The 23,515-nt window shown below is 38.6% G+C and overlaps 2 protein-coding genes across 11 annotated transcripts in view; one reads left to right on the top strand and one right to left on the bottom strand.

Moving 5' to 3' along the window:
• The window catches only part of RASSF6 (Ras association domain family member 6), a 67,842-nt gene extending 60,019 nt beyond the window's left edge, over positions 1-7,823 (top strand). The window contains exons 9-12 of one of the 2 annotated variants that reach the window (XM_082463917.1): positions 1,568-1,686; positions 1,782-1,879; positions 1,977-2,025; positions 5,197-7,823. In XM_082463917.1, coding sequence (XP_082320043.1) covers positions 1,568-1,686; positions 1,782-1,879; positions 1,977-2,025; positions 5,197-5,214 — 284 coding nt within the window. In that variant the 3' untranslated portion in view covers positions 5,215-7,823. Of the gene's footprint in view, positions 1-1,567; positions 1,687-1,781; positions 1,880-1,976 lie in introns of both variants that reach the window. The other variant, XM_082463916.1, reaches the window with a different exon arrangement.
• Positions 1-23,515, bottom strand: part of LOC309661770 (alpha-fetoprotein-like) — a 107,723-nt gene that overhangs the window by 52,195 nt on the left and 32,013 nt on the right. For 5 of the 9 annotated variants that reach the window (XM_082463790.1, XM_082463791.1, XM_082463787.1 and 2 more), the window contains 4 exons: positions 23,117-23,255; positions 20,461-20,687; positions 15,415-15,547; positions 7,931-8,579 (listed from right to left, as the gene is read on the bottom strand). In XM_082463790.1, coding sequence (XP_082319916.1) covers positions 8,535-8,579; positions 15,415-15,547; positions 20,461-20,687; positions 23,117-23,255 — 544 coding nt within the window. In that variant the 3' untranslated portion in view covers positions 7,931-8,534. Of the gene's footprint in view, positions 1-7,930; positions 13,359-15,414; positions 15,548-20,460; positions 20,688-23,116; positions 23,256-23,515 lie in introns of those variants that run through there. The other 4 variants (XR_014264268.1, XR_014264269.1, XM_082463789.1 and 1 more) reach the window with 2 other exon arrangements.

Raw genomic sequence — 23,515 nt, forward strand, 5'->3', positions numbered from 1 at the left:
GTAGAGGAATTAAAGCAACGAACACTGACTGTGGACATAGGAATGGATGTCACTTTAATTGTAGGGAAGCTGGACTTCTATGTTCTAGATCCTCTCTTGCCCTTTTTCCCGGGGTAAGTCCAGTCCGGGGGATGAGAACAGTTCTGACACTTGGAACTTTTAAAAGCCCAAGGAAACACATGATACTGTAGAAAGGAAGAACTGGTCCACCTTTTCCCCTTCAGTCTACTTCAACAGAGCAGACAGATTATTCTTTAACCATGGAAGTCAGACCATGTCACACTTCTTCATAGATCCTCCAATGGTCTCTCATCTGACAGTAAATTCACAGTCTTTGTGCTGGTCCCATTACCTCTTCTCTTCATCGTTTAACAACCCTCCCCTCATCTCCGTGCCAGCCACCCTGTTCCCTTGCTGCTCTTTGACAGCATTAGGCATGCACTGACCTCAGAGGTGCTCTCTTTATTCACTTACCCTTTTGGCACACACTTCCCCTAAATAGCTTCATGGTGCCTCTCTCATCTCCCTCAGGTCTTTGCTCAAATGTTACATCTTCAGTGAGGCCTTCCTCCACCACCCTACAGTAATTGCAAACTTCTCCCCTGCACGAACATATTTACACATGTGCATGCTTTCTACCCCCTCCCTTGCTTTATTTTTTCCCCTGAATACTTATCACTATATGTGACGTGTCTTATTGATGTATCTTCCTTATCATCTTCTTCTCCACTAGAGTGTAAGGTTCATGAGGGAAGTGATTTTACTCTGCTTTGTTCTGTAGTGTACCCAGTACAGAGAACAAGGCCTGGTACATAGTTGGAACTCAAAAGATATTTGAGGAAGGGAGGAGGAAAGAAAATGAATGTAAAGGCACTGTGTCCTAAAATGAAATCACAGATGTGAAACTACTTCAGCAGAAAGCTAGAAGTATTTTGTGGTGGGAGTATTTGTGACTTTTGGAAATTTGAAGCTCTGGGACGATACCAAATAGGAAGTTATTTTTTTCTCATCTCGTTATTATGGTTGAATGGATGAAGTCCATAGTTTAATGAAATAATAAAAAATACCCCTGATGCGAATAACAATTCTGAATATATTTTTAAGAAAAGCCAAGGATTGGTTGTGGGGTGAGAGAGAAATGAAGAACTGAAGATAATTACAAAGTTTTGGATCTGAACTACTAGAAAGATAGAATTACATCAACGGAACTAGGAAAGATCAATAAATATTTGTTGAATGAATGAAAAATTGTAAAGAATTTTTTAGGAGCATGATAAAAGGCATAAATGGGACTGAAGATTTGTCTGAACATCCAAACCAAAGGCAAAGTTGGTATTCTGAGATAGAAAGTCAAACCCTGAAGGATAGCAAGAGAAAGAAGTCCATTTTTAGTTCGTTTAAAGGTTTTAATTTCAATTTACTTTTTTGAGTGAGTTCCTCCTGTTGTATGTTCTTTTTAGGTCTTTCAAAGTGAGCTGAAGAAGCAAAATGAATGGACAAATTATGTTTCTTTTTTTTTCTCAAGAATGGACTCCTGACTGTAGTTGATTCTTATTTTCATTTGCAGAGCAGAGACGGCTAAAGAAAACAGACATTCCGCTACTGCATAGACTCCTACAGGGACCATCCAAAAAGAATGCTCGCATTTTCCTCATGGATAAAGATGCAGAAGAAATTAGCAGTGATGTATGGATGCCATTGCCCTGAATCTGTCTTTGCCCTCTCCTCACTCAGCATCTCTCACACAAATGCTCTGCTCTTTTTGTTTGTTTTTCTTTCAGGTGGCTCAGTATATTAACTTTCATTTTTCTTTCCTGGAATCCATCCTTCAAAGATTAAATGAAGAAGAGAAAAGAGAGATTCAGAGAACAATAACAAAGTAAGTTAAGAGCTTGCACACTGGGTGCTTCGTTCTTTAATAGGTTCAAGGCACAAAATGTGTCCGGTTGTTAATATTCTTTTTCTCCTTATTTCAGATTCAGTACAGAAAAGGCTATCATACTGAAATGTCTTCGAAGTAAACAGGTAATAAAAACAGAGACAACAGTTTAGCAATACAGGTCACTATTGCTAAAACACTTCAACAAAATTAGAAGGGTATTACAACTATTTGAGTGCATAAATTCTATACTTGCATTTACATAAATATATGTGAACTTGAATCTGTAGGAAATTGAATGTGGAAAAAGCTTGTCTCTCTTTAAACTGAAGAGGTTAAGTAGGGTTCACAGTTGGACTGAAGGAACTTGAATTTAGTTTCAGTAACTGGAATAAGCTTGGATACTATGTATTCCAAATAGTTTTTATAGTAAAACACTCAATGAACTTGAATTTAAATGGCATCTTCAGATACCATGCAGCTAAAACTTATTTTAGCTTCAACTGTCAAGAGAACTCTCATCAACTGACTCTCAGAAATGATTCAGAAGTAAAAGCTGCCAGCTCTTAAAATAAAAAATCAGCACATTACTACCCCACCAAGGAATCTGATGGTGATGGTGTTTCACAGCTCCTTATACTCTAGCCTTTTCATAAAATCTAGGACTATCTTTCTATGGATAGGTGGCTTTGGGCTATCTATAACATCAGAGCTATCTGTCCTTTGGGATGGAAAAGATTATGGACTCTGTTAAGAAATCCAAATCGTAATTTTCTCAACCTGAGCCCTTCTTTTTTTTTCCCCCTCTGTTCTACTGATGACTTTCAAAAGTGTTCTTAAGCTTTTTTTTTTGTCAATTGAACTAGTTTTCTTTATTTTTCCAAACAAACATATCACAGAGATTTAGTGTATTTTGTTGGCTAGGCTAAGACTTGACCCATGATAACCATTTGTTGCTGAATGAACATAGAAGATAATGCAAGTGGTAGCCGAAGTTGGGCAGGAAATCTGGAGCTCTGCCCTTTTTCTCCAAGACAACTCATTCTACAAAACAACACTCAGGGTCCATCAAGTACACTTAACCAATCTGAAAAAGCACTGAGAATGCCACAAGTATCATCTATGATTTTATTTATGAACTCTATATTAAAAGGGAGTTTTATGCAGCTCTTTTCCATTCCACTACTACTTCTATTTGCATTCCTCATAAGCATTGGATTAAACTGATTATATTACACACACTATGGGATAAGGTTGAACGTAATAAACCCAGTTGGAAGATCAGTTATCAAAATATGAAACATGTTTAAGACAAAGGTATTACTTCTCAGTGTAACCAAATCCTAAGCCAGACGAAAGTAAAAGTGTGCTGTGAGCTTTTCAGTCCTAGGAAATCTCCTTTGTTGAATAAGACATGGGCTTGCATCTTCATCCTATTATCTATCAGTTAATAAGAAAATCTCATCTCACAAAAATAAAGCAAATGTAATGGTTAAAATTCAGTATACTTATTTAAAGTAGTGTCAAGTATCTGCCATAAACATGACAAAAGATTCATCTCTAATATATTGAAAGTCTACCAAATGCATTAAAAAATACCATGCCTGGATAGAATAAATAAGACATATGGCTTGAAAAGAAGAGGAAATGCAAATGGCTACTAAGTATGTGAAAAAAGTTGTATCTTAATAGTGATCAGTTGTGTTAGTCTGTGTCTAATCAGGAGACAGAAACCACACAGTCATTTAAACAGGGGAAATTTAATATAAAGAATTACTTAGCTGTGAAGATAGAGTAACTATAAAAATGTGAAGAGAACTCCAAAGGGTACCCTAAGGCTGAGGAAGAATACCCCACAAAGGAAAAGCTTGGAGTGAGGAGCTGAGAATTCATTGGAGAAGGTGTGGTTGCAGCCCAGTGGATAAGGGAGACATCCTCTGGTTGCCCAGGACACAGCAGGGCCACAGTCATAGGACAAGCAGGAACAACCCTCTGGAGTGGGGATCAGGTGGGCAGGTGAGCAAAGGGACTTGGGGCTTCTCTGCAGGCACAAAGCCAGATCACAGGGTGTCGGTGTCTGGAGGTCTGCAGGAAACAAAGTCTGGGGGCACAGGTAAGCTGAGGCTGAAGGGTAGGCACACAAATGAAGTCAAGGGCACTGCTGCCGGTGCTGCTAGGACTGGGGGGGCTGCAGGGGCCATCTCTGCAGGAACCTAGTACAACTCTGGGTATGCCTTGGACTGTGGCATCTTTGAGGCTGCATGGGACAAAGGTGGGGCAAGTGGTTTACCAGATGATCAGCCCCACAAGGCACTCTCTGGGAGCACGCACCAAGTTGAGAAGGTGTGGAGAGTCATGATCTGAGCTAGGACACAGGCCTCTACTGGGCCTCCAGGCCGTGCCACCACAAACCAAATCAAAAGCTACAAAAGGGGTTGGAGGAACCCAACAAGATAAAGAGAGCTGCACCCTACAGGCAACTAGCACTGAAGAAACCACTCTGGGTAGAGCAGTGAAGGAAGAAAGTCAGCTTCCCAGGATCAGGAAAGACCAACTTCCTCCTACAGTGTTTCTCCAGTGCCCCCTGCTGACAAAGCATGACATCATGTAAGCTGCAAAGGAAGCATATAGAAAGGCTCCCATGTACATTTTCACAGACAACAACAAAGAGTGAATGTGGAGCAGAGGCGCAATAAAATAACTGGCGTGTCAACAAAATGCAAAGCGAAGGAAAGTGAAATTCATCTATTAAAGAAGATTAAGAAATGATAATATTAAATACTCAACAAATTACAATGAGATGGGCACTTAAACTACTGGTAGAAATACAAATGAATATAACTTTTCTTGAAAGCAATTTCGTAATAAGTTCATCCTATAATTCTACTTGTAGGATCTTATATGAAAATAATCAGATATAAGATGATTATTATTTATTGTGATAAAAGGAAGTAAATAGCCTAATGTTCAAAAATAGGAAAAAAAGATTAAGGAAGGAAAGAAACATTTACCTATAGAATGTTATGCAGCTCTTAAATTGTTTTCTAATAAATTTTAATTATAAGAGTAAATTCTCCTTATGTATCTGGATAAGAATATAGATACAATATCCAAAAGTTTATTATCCATAAGATATATAGATATATGTTTATATATGTATGTATATTATTATTTGTACATAAACACTACAAACCAAAAACATGTTAAATGTGGTTATGTCTGGTTTGTAGAATTATGTATGGGTGATTCATGTTTTTCATATTTTTCTACACTTGTTAAATAATCTGTAATGAACATGTATTGCTTTTTCTATTTAGGAAATAGAAAATTTATGATTAAAAAGTTGCCAACAAAAAAGTAGCAAGTACATGCAAGCACAGAGTTCTACTAGATGCAAAAAAATTCAAATAAATTATTCAAGTGAGATGTTAACATCACTACTGTGGTAGTTTTAAAATATATGTATGAAGTCTTTGATACTCCTCCTCTCAAGATATGGAGCCTAATCTTCCTCACCTTGCCAATGGGCTGGACTTAGTAACTCACTTCTAAGGAACAGAGGAAAGCAGAAGTGCCAGGGTGTGGCTTTGGAGACTAGGTCATAAAAGTCACTGTGGTGTCCTCCTTGCTTGTTCTCTTGGAATGCTTGCTCTGGGGGGAGCCAACTGCCACATCCAGAGTAGCCCTAGGGAAAGACCTGTATAACAGGAACTGAGACCTTCTTCCAAAAGCCCAAAAGCCAACAAGGAACTGAGGCACCCCGTCCACAGCCCACAGCGGTGGGTGTGCGCCATCGGCCAGCCCCAGTCAAGCCTTCCATGACTGCAGCCCTAGCAAAGAGCTTGACTACAACCTCATGAGAGACCTGAGCCAAAAATCCCAGCTAAACCACTCCTGGATTCCTGATCCTCAGAAAATGTGTGAGGTACGAAATGTTTGTTGTAGTATGCTGCTATGTTTTAGGATAATTTGTTACATAACAATAGATAACTGATATAATTTCTGAGACAAAAATCTGTTCACTTCAGAGTCATCTTTACATAATACAAGAATATAAACTTTTGTCACAAAACCGTTCATCCTTGTTTTAGGTGGTCCAAATAGTTCACTACCAGTTACATATTAGTTCAAATTCAGTTCTAGATAATGTTATACTTATTAATGGTAGAGGACCTGTCACATTCATCTTTGTATACTTTGTTGTACTTAATATGGTGTCCTGTGTATAGGATGTGCTCAATAAAAATCAATTGAATAAAAGACTGAATGAATTAATGAATGAATAAAAGAATGAGTGAATAAATTGTCTAAAATATTTTTTTTAAATCCCCTGTATATATGCCTCCTTTTTCACAAATCTGATCTAGTAGCTAAAAACATATCGAAACTTTTCTATATGGTTTTCCCTAATATGGTGGTGTATTTTATCATCTCTTGGCAGTATGAAATATACAGTTAGGCAGTGTTACTATGGAATTTTGTTTAGGGTTGTTCAACTTGGCTTCAAGAACTGAAGAAATCCATTTGCAAGGCAGTTGATGAGGTGGAAAAGATGGCAGATGTATCTATTATATTGAGATATCTACATGTGAAAGGAAAGGAATAGGATGCAATTCAAGAGGGCAAAACCCTCAACAGCATCCATTTTTCTTCTAAATAACAGCTAAACTATTAGACTGAGACATTTGAAATTGTCCATATTTGGCCTACAAAAGCAACAATTTTATATTGTTGAAACTAACCACACTTAGCATTTGCCTTACATAGATCAACTCATTTAACATCCATTACACTCCTGTGAGGAAATTAATCTTTCAACCTGATTTTAAAGATGAGGAAAGTAAGCCATGGAGAGGTTAGGAGATTTGCTAAGCTCTTTAGTAGAAGACTGAGGTAGGATTTGAACTTACGGCTCCAGAAACCACACTCTTAACCACTAGAATATATGGCCTCACCCTAATTACACACCCTCAAATGGCATCTCTCTGTCTTCACTTGTAATATAGAAATAATAGTACCTACTTCATTATACAGTTGTAGGAGTTATAGGAATAATATATTTAAAGGCTGACACTTTGCACATAAGAAGTGTGTGATAAATATTAGCTATTGTTATAACTAAACTACAATATGTCCTCACCCAACACTGTAGCCTAGGCTTTCACTAAGTCTTACTGCCCACAACTACTTTATTCTTGTCTCAGAACCCACCCATCTGAATCACTCACCATTCGCGCTCACACTCTCCATATCTATCTGTTAAAACATGCCTATTTTCTAGTCATTGGCCAGGGTCACTCCTTCCATGAACTTTCCTGGTCTCTGTGGCTATGTGTGATCTCAAACTCCTGGGTTCCATATTAGTTAGCTCTGCTCTTGTGACATTGGAAACGTGAAATCTGCCCATTATTATAATTCCTTATGTGTTTATATCTTGTTTAAATCCATTAGTGATCTGGCCATATCATATTCATATTATTCCCTGCAACGCCTAGCACAGTGTATTGAACACAATAGATACTTAAATGTTTATTGGATTTAATTTGCTAGTATATATGAACATGCTGAAATTACTGGAGTGAGGAAAAACTGAAATCAAGTAAAGAGCACTATAATGAGAATTAAACATTTTCTCTAACCAAAATCATTAATTTAGTAAGCACTAAAATATCACTGCTTATTTTTACTTCATTACACACAAAACAAAAATCTGCAAAACTAAGTCGAAATGATAAGTTCTTTATGTCATTTATGCCAGGATTTCCAGGGAAAAGACTACTATTACAAATCATCACTGAAAGCTCAAGTGAATATAAATATGTTAGGACCCCTTGGTGACAATGTCAACATCACATATCTCGGGTAAAGATGAAAGGGAATACAGTCATGTAAGTACCTTTATTGTAAAACACATTTCATTCAGTTCATCAATAATCATTTTCATTAGTGGTACAGATAGAAACCACAAATGGCACTTGGGGTCTTTTTCACTCCAGAATCCCAGCAGCCAGGTCCCAGTTCAATGTGGTAGCTCATTACATCCACCTGAGGTTTTTTTTTTTTTTTTTTTTTTTTTTTATTTATTTATGGCTGTATTGGGTCTTCGTTTCTGTGCGAGGGCTTTCTCTAGTTGTGGCAAGCAGGGACCACTCTTCATCGCGGTGCACGGGCCTCTCACTATCGCGACCTCTCTTGTTGCGGAGCACAGGCTCCAGACTCGCAGGCTCAGTAGTTGTGGCTCATGGGCCTAGTTGCTCCGCGGCACGTGGGATCTTCCCAGACCAGGACTCGAACCCGTGTGCCCTGCATTGGCAGGCAGATTCTCAACCACTGCGCCACCAGGGAAGCCCCCCACCTGAGGTTTTGAAAGGCCCCTTGGTTTCATATTTCTCTTGCTGCTTCGGAGAAGTAGAAAGCTTATGGGGAGAGAGAAGGAATGGAAGTGGGTTGTAGGAGAGTTACAATAAGTAGATTTCTCTGCTGAGTAGGAAAGGAGAGATTTAGTGTAGACTAGCTAATGTTCCTGAGTAACATTGCTAGTAGCTGAAAAATGGTGTTGATTCTTCTTTTGAATATTAGACATGCATTTCATTATTAATGAAAAACAAAAAGCAGTTCTCAGCAAAGATTGTGCATTGACATATGCTGGAATCATTTAGCCTCCCAAAAGAGACTGGCACTTTTTAATCAGTTTGGACCCCTAAAAAAAAAGCAAATAAGCACATCTGTGAGAAAGAGAAAACAGCTAAGCAGCTCTGATCCCCAAACAGAAAATCTTTAAGACTTCCCTTTTGCATGCCTGAGATGGGATCTAACACGCCTGCCTCTCAAGGTCTCAGAATTTCTCACAGGCCTAGTCCCTTAGCTTAAGGACTTAATTAACTGCAATGCCTCATCCACTTTCAGGACCCCAGATCTAGAATAAATAAAAATTTGCTTCCTCCTCACAAAAATATGGCACTCTTTTGCTGCAGGGTAAGAATGAACAATCAACATCAGCTTCGCGCTGCATTTTAAAACAGCTCTAGGGTAATCCCATGCTAAATTACTACATATTCAGGTATAGAAATTCAAGAGGAACAAAACCACTAAAATTGATCAGATTATCTCTGCTCCCTTCATATGTACTGGTGTAGACCTTGATATTAAGTCCAAAAGTTTTCCCCAATTTGTACCTGTATAGTCCTTATTCAAATAAAAATCATTTGTGGAAGCCCAAGTAGATAAAAGTGAAATCTTTAGCTTAGTGGAAATGGGACCCCTAGAACTCCACTGCTAAGGTATGAACACACACACATCTGAGGGATAGATGACTCGCACTCCTAAGAGCCTCTAGGATCCTGTAGAAAATGGTTAGAAGTCTAGTAATTTAGTTCTTCTTCCCACCTTCAAACAGTACCACACCTAATTTGTCTAGAAAGATTGAAATCTATTTAGGCTTGTTTTTAAAAATACCTCTGGAATTTACGTATCCTTACTTCCGCGGTGACCCATGACTTTTTTTGTTCTGTTTTGTTTGAATGCTAATTTATTTCCTTTTTTAAATTCATGTTTTAAAATTGAATAGTTAATTTACAATGTTGTATTAGATTCAGGTGTACAGCAAAGTGATTCAAGTATATACATCTATTCTTTTTCAGATTCTTTTCCATTATAGGTTATTACAAGGCATTGAATATAGTTCCCTGTGCTATATGGTAGATCCTCATTGTTTATCTATTTTATACACAGTAGTGTATATATGTTAATCTCAAACTCCTAATTTATCGCCCCCCACCCCCTGCCATCCCCTCTGGTAACCATTAAGTTTGTTTTCTATGTCTGAGTCTATTTCTGTTTTGGAAATAAGTTCATTTATATCATTTTTTAGATTCCACATAGAAGTTGTATCATATGGTATTTGTCTTTCTCTGTCTGACTTACTTCACTTAGTATGATTATCTCTAGGTCCATCCATGTTGCTGCAAATGGCATTACTTCACTCTTTTTTATGGCTGAGTAATATTCCATTGTGTATATATATCACATCTTCTTTGCCCATTCATCTGTCGATGGACATTGCTTCCATGTCTTGACTATTGTAAATAGTGCTGCTATGAACATTGGAGTGCATGTATCTTTTTGAATTAGAGTTTTCGTCTTTTCTGGATAAATGCTCAGGAGCAGGATTGCTGGATCATATAGTAGCTCTATTTTTACTTTTTTTAAGGAACCTCCATACAGTTCTCCATAGTGGCTGCACCAATTTACATTCCCACCAACAGTGCAAGAGGGTTCCCTTTTCTCCACACCCTCTCCAGCATTTATTATTTGTAGACCTTTTAATGATGGCCATTCTGACTGGTGTGAGGTGATACGTCATTGTAGTTTTAATTTGCATTTCTCTGATAATTAGTGATATTGAGCATCTTTTCATGTGCCTGTTGGCCATCTGTATGTCTTCTTTGGAGAAATGTCTATTTAGGTCTTCTGCCCATTTTTTGATTGGATTGTTTGGTTTTTTGGTATTAAGCTGTATGAGCTGTTTGTATGTTTCAGAAATTAATTCCTTGTCAGTAGTATTGTTTGCAAATATTTTCTTCCAGCCTGTACATTGTCTGTATAGGAGACTGCTAAACTGTCATCCATCTGAAGACTTTGGAGTAAACATTACTAGTCTATTTCTCCAAATCCTGTGACATGCTTTTCAAACCTTTTTACATTCTAGATACTGCTGGACATAACAACTTGACAAGATCCTTTTAAAATGGGTCACCTCTCATCTCTTTTGAAATCCCAATTCAATAATAGTAACAATATACCAGAAAGAATAAAGCCTACTGATGCTAAAAAGAAAAAAAAAAAAAAACCATCAATGTAAGAGCTATACTGAACTTCTGAGAAATAAAGTCATTGGTGTGATATTAATCAACATATCAAAATGCAGAGAAAGAAGCTCAGAATAGTAACATTAGAGAAGTACCAGCAGTAAAAGACCAGAAAGTCATTGATTTCTGAGCTGCTTTGGTTCTTATCTCCTGCTCAGCCCATTTTTTTAAACTTCCTAAAGATTCCTGAAGTCACTACTATCCTTTCAATGTACTAATTTTTACTTAGGTTAGCCAGAATTTGATCCTATTATTTACAACTAAAGAACCCCAACTAACATACCAGCTTAAAAAATAACTGTGTAAATATATGGGAGAAATAATATTTAAATATGCAAGGGCCCCAAAAGTTTATCACCCGGGTCCCATTCTGAAAAAATACATAAATACATACATACATAACTTAAGAATGTAGCCAAAAAAACTTAAAAGAATCCAAGAAAAAAAACACAAAATAGGATGTTAGAAATAGTCAACTTTACACAGAGTTACACTTAAAAAGAAACTCTTAGTGGACAGCCATAAATCAGTCCCAGAAATAACTAAATCCAAACTGAAACATTAAGTCAGAGGACTTTTCAAATGTTATCAAACTTTAAGTTTCAAATCTTATCAAACTTTAAGATGATAGAATATTCTATTACAAAAACTGTATGATTAAGAACCTGATATAATTTAGCGGTGTGATAAATTTTAGTGGTGTGATGAAAGTAGATGCTTTATTTGTCAACATGGAAAAAGAATGGTAATTAGAAACTCTCAAAAAAGAAGGATGTACTAGGAAATCATAGTCCAAATATGTAAAACTAAATAAATGTGGCATATTTTCTGCAGTTGATAGTAAGTAAGAAAAAAGACTTCATTTAATCTTGACACTTTTTAAGTGATACAGGATAAGTCATTAAACTATTGGTCAATCCATTCATTGTACAGCTGTAAATAATATTACAGTTAAACACACTATTGAACACTATTTAATACCTTCCAGTTTTTGGATCAACCTATTGACAAAGCATATAAACCTTACATTTACAAAGCAGGATGAATAAACCTAGACAGTGTGGAAGTAATGATATAGCTTTAAAAAGGAAAGCTGGCAAAGAAATCAAAAGAAGTTTAGACATGTTAATTATGTTTTGGAAAATCACTAGATGCTGATTGAAGTCGAAGGACCAAGAAATAGAGTATAACCAATAAAAGAGCTAAAACTACAAAAATACTTTACCTAAAAAAAAAAATTGAGAGTCTACTGGTAGTATTGTCGAAGTTAATGTAAGTATACTATATTCTTTAAGTGACAGCAGTATTTTTAAAAACTATTAAGGTAATAATGGTAATCACTAGGAATACTAAAAGTGAAAACTTAAATTGCTTACCTTTTGGGAATGGGAAATGTACCCTGCTCTTCTGTCTGAACTCTTGCCATGTTCATGTATTCTTATGTAATTTTCAAAAATTGTGTAATATATCATAAGAAACTAAATACAGTATTCCAGAGTGACCTGATCCATGTGGTTGCGATATCACATTGCTTAATCTGATCCTTGTTTTTTGTCCAGAAATGCATCCCAGGATTGCAATAGCTTTGATAGTAGACCCATCAAGTTGTACGCATAGACTACTTAAACCAGCAAGTCTTTCCCCGTGAACTTGTGTTGAGTCACAACTAAAAGCAGAACTTTGCTTTTTTTATTGTTAAATTTCATGTATTATTTTCAAACCATCATTTCAACCTGCCCAAATTCCTGCTAATTCTTGTTAACTTTCTTCTATGTTATATTCTGTTGGGTGACAGATAAGTATCTCAGGCTACAATTATCATTCCCCACTGACCTGGAGGAGAGAATTTCTGAGTAGTTTTCTCCTTAAAACTGCTGAAGTCTACAATTCACATTATTATTTCATGAAATATGAAATTCCTTTTCTTTGGAAGATCCAAATTTACCTTGTATGGTTGAGTTTCTTATTTTATTCCTTCTTTTTGTTTCATTCTTATTCTTACCAACATTCCAACATTAATTTTGGTTCACTTTTTTCTCCTTAGAATTTTCCTGCATTCTGGTTTACTTCTCAAAATATGTCTTCCATCTTGTCTAAAAATGTTTTACCCTCCCACTAGCCATAGCTAGAAAGGCAGTCTTCAAACCTGCCCACTTTCTCTTTTAACAGGCAGAACAGATTCACATAATTGACTATTCTAATCTCAGAAAAGAAAACAAAGAAAATGCATGTAGGTCCCTGGAGCAGTTAGTCTAACTTGGAACATCTACAGACTGCTAATTGGCTAAGCCTCTTCACTTCTGGGATTTTGGTTCCATGGAGACTCCCAAAGCCACTAGGTATTATTCCTTTGCATTACAGTCAAACCTAGACCTCTTCCACAAACACAGAGGCACAAAGACTCACCGAAATTCTTGATGATAAGATTCCAAAATATTTTGATCATATATTCCTATATTTTTTGCTAAGCCTATTCATATAAGGTTATTGCTTTTATATTCCAGTCTTACCTTTGTATTTAATGTCCCCAAAATCTTTCACTTCCTTTCATAAATAGGTTATTTTTCAATGGTTTTATTATTTTTGTTACTGTCCTTGGTTCCAACTTCTCACTAAGTTAGATATATAAAAATATTGGGAAGGGAGGGAGGAAACAGTTTATGATTATCTACTTTCACCTTAGGAAGGTGGTTCTTAAAGTGGTCGCCAAACCAGCAGCATCAGTAGCACCTGGGAACTTGTTAGAAATGCAAATAATCAGACCCCACCCTAGCTCTATTAAATCAGGAACGCTGGGGACAGAAAATATTGATTTTGTTTTAACAAGCCCTCCAAGTAACTCTGATGCACACGAATATTTCAGAATTACCTCCTTAAAATAATCATACGGAGATATACTTGGTCGCACTTTATAGATGGTGCAGCATTACATATAATAAGCATTTCTATCTGAAGATGTTCATCTAGCAAATTTTAATTAACATGATATATTCTTCAGATAGCCCCTATTTTCTCCTTTAATTTGTGGAGAAATCCTAAAAGAAAGTAGAGAGGGAAGGGGAGGGAAGGGGAAAAGTTTGGGCTTTTCAACGATTAAGTTGAAGAGCACCATCAGACAAAAAGTGTGGGAAAAAAAGCACACAGAAATCTTCCTGTCATGCTATTGATGAAATAGTTCAAGCAAGAAGCATTCACACTCAAGGGCAAGAACACTTCAAGAAAATTCCTTTGGGAATTTTTAGGCACAGGCCCTTCTGCAAAAATATTTATCTGTGTGGATATGGTGTTGTTACTCAGGTAGAGATCTGTTTTCTGAGTGTTTTACAAAAAAGTGAAAAGGGCTTTAAAGTAAATAAATGGGCACTTGTGACTATTTTCATTTTATGTATCAGCTGGTCTGGGAGTCAGCAAAATTTTTTTGTGAACAGCCAGATAATATTTGGAGCTTTGCAGTTCATTCAGTCTGTCACAACTACTCAGTCTTACAACTACTCGATTCTGCTGTTGTAAAAAGCGGCCATAGACAACACGCAAATAAATGGGCAAGGCTGTGTGCCAACACAACCTTGTTTACATAAACAGGGAGTGGAGCTGAGTTAGCCAGAGGGCTGTAGTTTGCCTACCTTTGACTAGACCATAGATATATGACTTTTAACATAAGCACATGTACAGTTTAGGTGAAAAAGTAGAAAAGAGCCACTGAAGGTAATTGAGGCATTCGTGAAAATTGTTACCTGTGAAAACGTTTCCCTGGGCCACTGCTAAACCTAGTCCTAACTAGGACTAACTAGCCCCAGCCTGTTTTGACTGTAAAGCCTGCTATATTATATTTTATTTTTTGAACCGCACGCTTGCATTCTTCTACTCGGATACTATTACCTACTATATCCTAGTTTCTGCTTCTTAAGTCATGCCCCCAGGAGAATGGTCCATCCCAGGTCCCCTCCATGAATTAACATGAATTTTCTGTGCCACACAGGGATGGTAGGATTACCATGCTATTCTTAGAAATTTAAGTCATACAACGTTACCATCTTACGAAAAGTCATTTGCTTGTTAACTGTATGCAGTTACATTAGTTACACAAAACAGTCTCCTGGTAGTCAGTTTGGTGTGTATGCACAGAGACGCTTTTTTCTGGTCACTGTTCTTTTCTCTTTCTCTTCTTCAACCCCCTGTTCTAATGACCTGCCACTGAGAAAATGCAATCCTTTTCACCTAAACCGGTTTCCTAGTTAAGCCCCAAACCACATTTGGTGACTCTACCTGATTATGCCCCCAGAAATTTCTAGAATGAAGCTACAGTTTGCCCAGACAGGTCTTTAAACTGTTATTTCTTTAAAATTTCTCTATATTTCCAAGGACACCATTTCTCTATAATGAGAAAGTCTTCAACTCATCCTTCTTCCTCCCACCCTCAGTCCTAAACATCTCAGTTCACCTGGCGTCATGACTTTGTATTTATCCTTATTCATGTCTAACACGCCTAGTTCCCTCAAATGAACATAAATATTAACATATCTTAAACCCAAATATAGTCAATTACACCGATCCACTTAAATTGTGATATTCTCCTAATCCATTCATGATTGGCATAGAGAAAGGATTTTTTTTTTTTTAAACTTTACCCTAAGAGTGCTAAGAGAATAGACAAGGAAACAGAGATACCTCCTCTTGGAGACACATTTCACTTTTCTCTGCTTGACAGCACATCTCCACCAGGTGAGCAAAATCCACAATAACTGATTGGAACTGCATCTCTGCTGCATGTGGTTCCTGCTTCACAAGGTTGCTGAGGAGTCTGAATAAGAAATGAGTGGCAAAAATACAAGCACTCCCTGAGTTCTAGAAGGCCACCTTGCAAACCTGCCTTGCTTATTTAAAGCTGCACACCACCCATGCCTTTGCATAGCTCTCACTCTTAAGTTTACAGGCCCTGAAAATGCCCTGATGTCCTCATAGTTTTCACAATATCCATCTCCATCTTTTATTCAACATATTTTTCTTCAAACACATCTCATCAATATAACTATTATATTAAATTTAATTACCTTTATGTGATTATTACTAGGGTAAATATTATTTTCTATTTTTATTACATTGGGTGGTAAATAGGTTATACAATAAATTAGCTTTTCCTATAATATTTTGTCATGAACAACATTTATTCTAAACAACTAACTTCCCAATAAATATTACAAGTATAACACACCTGGAAGTTGAGGGCCCCTTATATGTTATTAATAATAAAACCAATACACTAATTTGAAACTTCAGTAGTTTGACCATCATCTCAGATTTCCCTCACAGAATGAGTTTCCCCACAACTATATAAACATCGGTGTTTCAACCACTTCGAATATTTAAAATTATAAACTGGTTTCTGTCTCTCTATTTAATAAAATAGTATCCCAAATCTTCCAATGTTGTCTTTTTTTTTTTATTTTTTCCTTTACTGATCAAGAGATTTAACTACAAAGAAAACAAGGCACGAAGGGTGGGGAAATGTACGTTAATCCATATTTTATTGCTTACCCCAAAACCTTCACTTACTCTTCATTTTCAAATTCACACTGATAATACCTAGTGGCCTAATTTGTACTTGAATAAGTATAAAAGAAAATATCTCAAAGCTTTAAGTAGCTATTTCTATGACACTCTAACCCAAGGGTCCGGCAAATATTTTAGCCTTTTTCAGCCAAGAGGCAAAATTGAGGATATTATATACGTACTTATATCACAAGACAGAGAACTCCAGGCCCGCCCCACCCCTGGGGTGGGCTGCCCCAAGTGGCTGGCGGCCACAGTTTGTGCCAGTTGCCATCAGCTGGAAATGATGGTGAAGAGGGACCAGCCAGTGGGGAAGGGGGCGCGCGCCGATGTCTCACTCTGTGCCCCAGTGACACGCCCTTTTCTTCTCCCCGCACCCCGCTCTCATTGCTGGGCAGCTGGCCCAAGGCAAGGTGACTCTGCGTCACTTGACTCCTGGACTGAGATGCCACCCACCCCTCTGCTGCCCGGCAGTCGTAAACAGTGAAGTCCCCAACATGCACGTGGCACCAGCGCAGGCACTGGGCAGAGCGAGCTCGGTCCCAGGCGGGGAAGGCAGGAGCGAAGCCGGGAACAGAGGCGAAGCAGACGCGGCGCTCTGCAGCTCCCAGGCTTAGCTTGTTCAGGCTTAGCAGGTGCTGTGGCAGTGCTGCTTGTGTCTTAACGGTGTGCAGGACTTTAATGAAAGCACTCTTACAGCCCCCTTTCAAAGAGTTATCCTGATTCCATATAACTCAGAAATGAGTGTAATGGAGGCCCAGCTGGGGAACCACTGAATTACTCCCGTCTTCTTCTGTAGGCCCGCAGGACCTACAGAAACAGCCCTGGCCAGATGGCCGTAGCGTGCTGACCCCATCTAAGCAATCAGATATTTAGCTTAACTTGGTAGCGCCCTGGACATGCCTCTGAACTTCCCATTTCAGCTCCACCCTCTCCCACCCTCCCCACAACCCCCTTGAGGGGTTGTCTAGCCTTGAGGATAGACAGAGCTGAAACAGCAGCCTGACTGAAGATAAGGAAGCACAAGCCAATTTTCTTTTCGGAAACTACTACAGTGATGAGGTGGGTTTGAGAAGCATGTAATCACTGCATCCTCTGAGCACCAGCAAGACACAGTCAATAGAAGCTAGGAGATTTTAATTAACTCCATGTTTGCCTCTAATCCTAAGACCTGGGAATTTAGAAAAAAATCAGAAAGGGGACAGACATATGTACAAAAATATTCATTGTCACAATTTATGGTACTTAGAAACTGAAAACAATTTTCAAATTTCCTTCCAATGTCATAAAAAGTGCACAAACTTTGCAGTCAAACTTACTTTGGCTCAAGTTAGGTCCTCCACTCACTAGTCTGTGTGACGATGGGTAAGATACTTAACCTCTCTGACCCTACTCTATAAAATGAGAATTTGAACACCTACATTGCAAGGTTTTTGTGAGGACCAAAAATAATACTACATTAAAGGGCTGAGTACAGTAACTGGCATACTGAAGGCACTTAATAAATAGTGGCAAAGATAATATGAATAATTATATTAATTATTTCATCAAATTATGGCAACGATAATGAATAATTATAGTAATAGCACAACTTGCAACTTTCTTTTGGAATTATTGGTTGCTTCCAACCACAGTCTCCCTTCTCCCTGACTCCCACAATAAATGGTACAGTGTCACAGCTTCTCACCTACTTATTCATTTGTTCACTCAGCAAATAATTGATGAGCATTTTTATAATTTCCCTGAGGGTCTGAGCTGTAGACTTAACAATAATAGAGAAACCTAGCAGAGGAGGTAGGAAGGCTCCCTCATATATACCCTTCTTCTCTTTCCTCACAAGCTCTGGGATTCCAATTGTCTTCATGATTTGACCCCTCCCACCCCCCCTAGTCTCAGCCCCAAAAGTTTCTCTCCCCTCTCTCACCTATGCCTCAGACACACCCAACTATTCTGCTCTCTCCTCTGTCCTGCTGGGTCAGCTGGTTTCTGGATGCACGTCCCTAGAGGCACCAGTAGAGGGAACACTTGCATGACAGCTGAGCTTCCAGATCAGGTGGCAGCTGCTTACCTAAAGCACAGGGAGCTCAGCTCTGTGCTCTGTGACGACCTAGATGGGTGGGATGGGGGGCTGGAGGTGGGAGGGAGGTCCAAGAGGGTGGGGATATAGGTATACATACAGATGATGCACTTCATTGTACAGCAGAAACTAACACAACACTGTAAAGCAATTATACTCCAATAAATAAACAAACAAGGAGAAACACTTTCACTGTACTGGGATAGGTAAGGGGAAAAAAGGGTCCCATTATGAGAATGCAGGTCTGGGAGTGAGATTTGGAGCAGAGGTATCAGCATGTCATGGTATCTTTCCTTGACACTCCAGATATGAAGGCTGCCTTTTCTACAGCTGGGGACTCTGTGCCATTTGGAAGCTAGGCCCCCCTCCCTTATAACGACTTGCCACATATCTGTGATCTGCTTGCAGTGAGTTTATCTCTCCTATCCACTTCCTCACACCCACCCAGCCCACCCCCCGGATCTCTCTACCTATCAACCTAACTGCTGTTTTAAAACATTTCCCCTAATTCTATTCATTCGTTTAGTTTTAAATTTTTTAATTTACCTTTTAAAATATTAGATCCTACTTTTAATCCTCAACACCATCAAGTTGTTTCCAGCTTTTCATTTCAATGATATTAATCTTTTATTTTCATTACATTTATTCACCCTTTCATTTAAAGCACATTCTAGTCTTTATATACTATCTTAAGTCTTAACATTTCAACTCTGTATTTTTCTTAATTGGATTTTAAATTCTTTTCCTTTGAACTTCTATTCTCTTTATTTCCTCTGTCTTATTCCATGACCTCATTTCTGCCTTCTCTTTATAATCCTGCTGAATTTTGTCTTTCCCCTCCAGGAGCCCCTTCACTTTTTTTTTTTCTTTTTTGTGTGTATGTGGACTTAGGCTATGATGATCGGTCAGAACTATATAGGGGTGAAAGCCATGGGGAGAACCCCTACCACTTCCCAGGAAATTGGAGAGCTTTGTCCAGCCCAGCCCTTGACTCCCAATATGTATCCTCCCAGAATATTCTAGAAATCTCTACATTGTATTAGAATGTAGAATTAGAATGTAGAATCTCTACATCTACAATTAGAAATCTCTAATTGTCTCTGTGCTATTTCTTTCTCCATACAGAAAACACAGTGAATTCACTAGAACACGGATGCTTCCTAATGTTTCACACTTTTCATTATCTAGCCCTTACATGAAGAGTTTCAAGTATTAAAAATTATCACCAGCATTATAACCCCTTGATTAGGGCACACTAACAGCTACATGTTGGTAGTTAAGCATATGTACTTTGAGCCAGGTAGCTTGGGTACAAATTCCAGTTCAACAACTTATTTACCTGTTGCATGATCTCATACCATTTCTTCTTGCCTCCTTAGCCTCAGTTTCCTCACAATTAAAATGGGGTAATAATAGTATCTACCCCCTAAATCTGCGGTAAGGATTTGGTGAGATGACATACATAAAGGGTGCCTATCTATGCCAGAGAATTTCCTCAAGAGAAAGCAAAGCCCGAACTCTAAAAATAAAGTATTATCTTCTCACATCAGCCTGGGCTAAAGAAAGAATGGCTAACTAAGTGTTACAATGGTTTTTGGAATGTTTACTGGAAAGGTTTACACTCTAGTTTGTGATCAGCTCACCTTGGGAACTGAAGAAAGGACCTCAAGGGTCCGTTGGCTAATGAATTTTAAGTACTGTGATAAAACAGAATAAGTGACAACCTTGCACTTGCTGACCACGGGAATGTGTTTATTCCCAAGGCAACAAAAATTTTGCCTCACTTGGCAAGGTGATACTGTTGGACTAATAATATTTAGACTCTCCAAGAGCAAGTCTTAGGTAAATAAATTAATTAGAAGTAAGCTACCAACCATTTCTAATGACCTTGGGGGAGAAGGAACCATGAGGACGAGGACCTGCTTTCTCCCGAGGGCAGGATCAGGGGCATGTGAGGAGGGTGTGAAGAGTGGGTGAGCACTAAAGGGGAGCTGCCCCACTGCCAGGAGGTGGAGTGCTTTTGATGCATTGTGTTGATTCAGGGTAACCAGAATATATATATTATATATATAAACAAAGATCCTTACTTTTGCTTTTCGGTTTGTAATTCCTCCTCCTGAGCGCTGCACAAGTCCTCATTAAGGTTGACGACTTGGTCACAGGATAAATGTGGAGAAATGTAAGTTGCATCTACTTGCAGATCATCAAAGCAAGGCTTCCTGAAGGCATACGAGTCATCACAGCAGTGACCCACGCCGGCATTGATAGGCTCTGCCTCGTGTCTTCTGCATAAAGCTCCAAGAATTAGCTTTGCCTTCCCCAGAAAAGAATTGAAATAAGAACCATAAGGTTTGCGGTCATTAATATTATTTTTTGTATCCATAGAAAAGTATTCTCAAATTCTAGTCTCTGCTCATTTGGCCTGGATTTCACTGTCTGGGAAAGAGCAAGTGTCAGGTGAGGCCTGGTTCTCAGCCTCGTCCTCCTCTTCCTGTCATCCTCAAAGGTGAGTTCCCTTGGACCCCACCTCCCAATTCCTCCCCAGTGTGCCATTTATAGACCAGTGTTGACTTGAGGCAGGAGTTTCTTATGCTCCATCCAATTGAAATCAAGTCTCAGGTCAACATGACTGCTAATTTGACCCAGATGCAAGACTGATGATTGCACTTCTAGAAAAGCTCAAATCCAATGTGTTTCTGTGTTTTATAACTGGACATCTGTAACTACCGCAGAACTTGGTCTATGATAAATCACCTATAAACACTTGTTGAATTAATGAAAAAGTGAATAAATGAATGGTGAAAGGAATCCCTGGATCTTATTTCAGTTGTCTCCTTCCATTTTCTTGTCTCCTTCTGGAACAGTCACCTTGCCTTGCTCCCAGGTTGTGTCTGATACTTATCCTGATGTTGGCTGCAAGGCTGCCTGTATTCCCCTCTGAGTATAATGACCACACAAATTCCCTGTCACTTATGTATGTGGGGATGAAGTGACTGAAACCAGTGAGCAGCAACATTTAATTTATGAATTTATTGAAGTAACCAAAGAGATCACTTAAAAACAAGGTTTTAGGAACATAAATCAAGAGTTCCCCAAGGAAGGCATGATTAGATAATAAAAATTTATAATAAACTAAAAGGAAGACAGAGCTGGATAATAAAAAATTTTAAATCTGTAACCAAAACAACTATATGTTATCAGAAAAAAAGACTAACTTAGCATAGAGGAGATGTTCTACCAAGAATATAGGACAAAGAAAGCTGTCACCAAACAAGAATTCAGTAGCGTTAACATATACCACTTGAGAGAGACCTAGAGATGAGCATCCAGGTCCTGGAGTGATGTTCTCCATTGCTAGGAGGGAATAATTCATATCCCTGGAAGAAATATCCCTCAAGACCATCCCTGCCCTTCCTCTGATTCCATTTGCATGAATACCCATATCCTACTTCAACTTCCCAAGTAATGTGATTCAGGGAAAAGTGTAACCTAGTTATTAGACCCAATTATTCTTGACATTGAGAAGACATTTCTCACTGTAAATGAATACCTGGTATTCTGTCTAATGAAGGTAACACTTGTAAGTTTGATGTAAGATAACAGAAAATATAAATATTTGGTCTTTGACCCTGGTTCCTGACACAAAGGTCCTGGTATGCTTATAAATTGCTAAGTGATAAGGGCATTAGGAGCAGCTTTTGTTCTAATGAGATGACTCTGAGTGAGCTCCTGGGTGGCTCCTGGACAGGGGCTGGTCTCCAGAAAGACCGAGCCATGATTAGAAGCTTGGAATTTTTAGCCCCACCCCCATGCTCCAGAGAGGGGAAAGAGGCTGGAATAGAGTTAATAATTGGTCATGTCTATGTGAGGAAGCCTCCATAAAATCCCAATAGTATGGGGTTCAGTGAGCTTTCAGGTGAGTGAACACATCCATGTACCAAGAGGGTGAGACACCCCAACGCCACAGGGAGCTCCTGCACTTGGGACCCTCCCAGGCCTCACCCTATGTATCTCTTATCTGGCTGTTCTTCTGCATCTTTTTCATATCCTTCAATAAACTGGTAACTGTGTTTTCCTGAGTTCTGTGAACTGCTCTAGAAAATTAATTGAACCCAAGGAGGGGGTCATGGAAACCTCCGATTTATAGCTAATCAGTCAGAAGCACAGGTGACAACTTGGAATTGTGATTGGCATCTGAAGTGAGGTGGGAGCAGTCTTGTGGAACTGGGCCCTCAACCTGTGGGATCTGATGCTATCTCCAAGCAGATAGTGTTAGAATTGAGTTAAATTGTAGGATTCCCAGTGCTTGCTTTGGGGAAAAAAAAAAACCCCACACATCTGGTGTCAGAAGTGTTGTGAGTATGGTAATCCTGTGAGAGTAAAGGAGAAACACAAGAGGAAACTGGGTGGTTTTTTCCTACACTTTTGATTAGTATGAATTAGTCTAAAATCAGCAAAATCGCTTTTGTTGACTTGAAAATCCAGGGAATAGACCTTGGGATATGATCCAGGCAAAGGTCTGGTGAATCTGACATCCCCAGTGTTTACAAAGTGATAGTCTTACCTCTGCTGCTAATCAAAGACAGTTGGCATGAACTGACCAGAAATAAATTCTCTTAAGGACAGAATTATTAGGTTCCATTGACAATTCATAGACATGTCCACCAACATGAGACTGATTGCTGGGGCTTGGAGTTCAGAACTTTTAACAACAGACAAACATGCAGTCGAGGGTGTGCTTACCGAGTTCTCCATGCAAGCAAACTGTTGCTCGTCATTCAGTGGGCAACATTTGGTGGCAGCAGCTGCCATGTTCTTCGTGAATATAACCAACTCCTGAGCAGATAGTTGTGGGGCTTTCTTAGTATAAAGGACTATGAGCCTGAAAGAATAATTTCCTCTTATTCCTGGCAATGGCTATGTGCCCAAAATGAAGAATTCTACAAAGCCTTCCTCAATATCTGACATTGTCTCTGATGTGGGATGAGCAAGTCATTAGATTGGGTTTAAGTCTATCCTTTTAGTTCTTGACCCAGTGGCTCAATGGCTTATTCAGTATACCTGGAATTCCCTTTCCACCTCACACATTGCTCCACTCTGATCCATCTTCTTTCTACTTATGAAGGATACTGTGATAGCTAA

This window comes from Balaenoptera physalus (assembly GCF_965194825.1).
Source record: "Balaenoptera physalus genome assembly, chromosome: 5".
Lineage (NCBI taxonomy): Eukaryota > Metazoa > Chordata > Mammalia > Artiodactyla > Balaenopteridae > Balaenoptera > Balaenoptera physalus.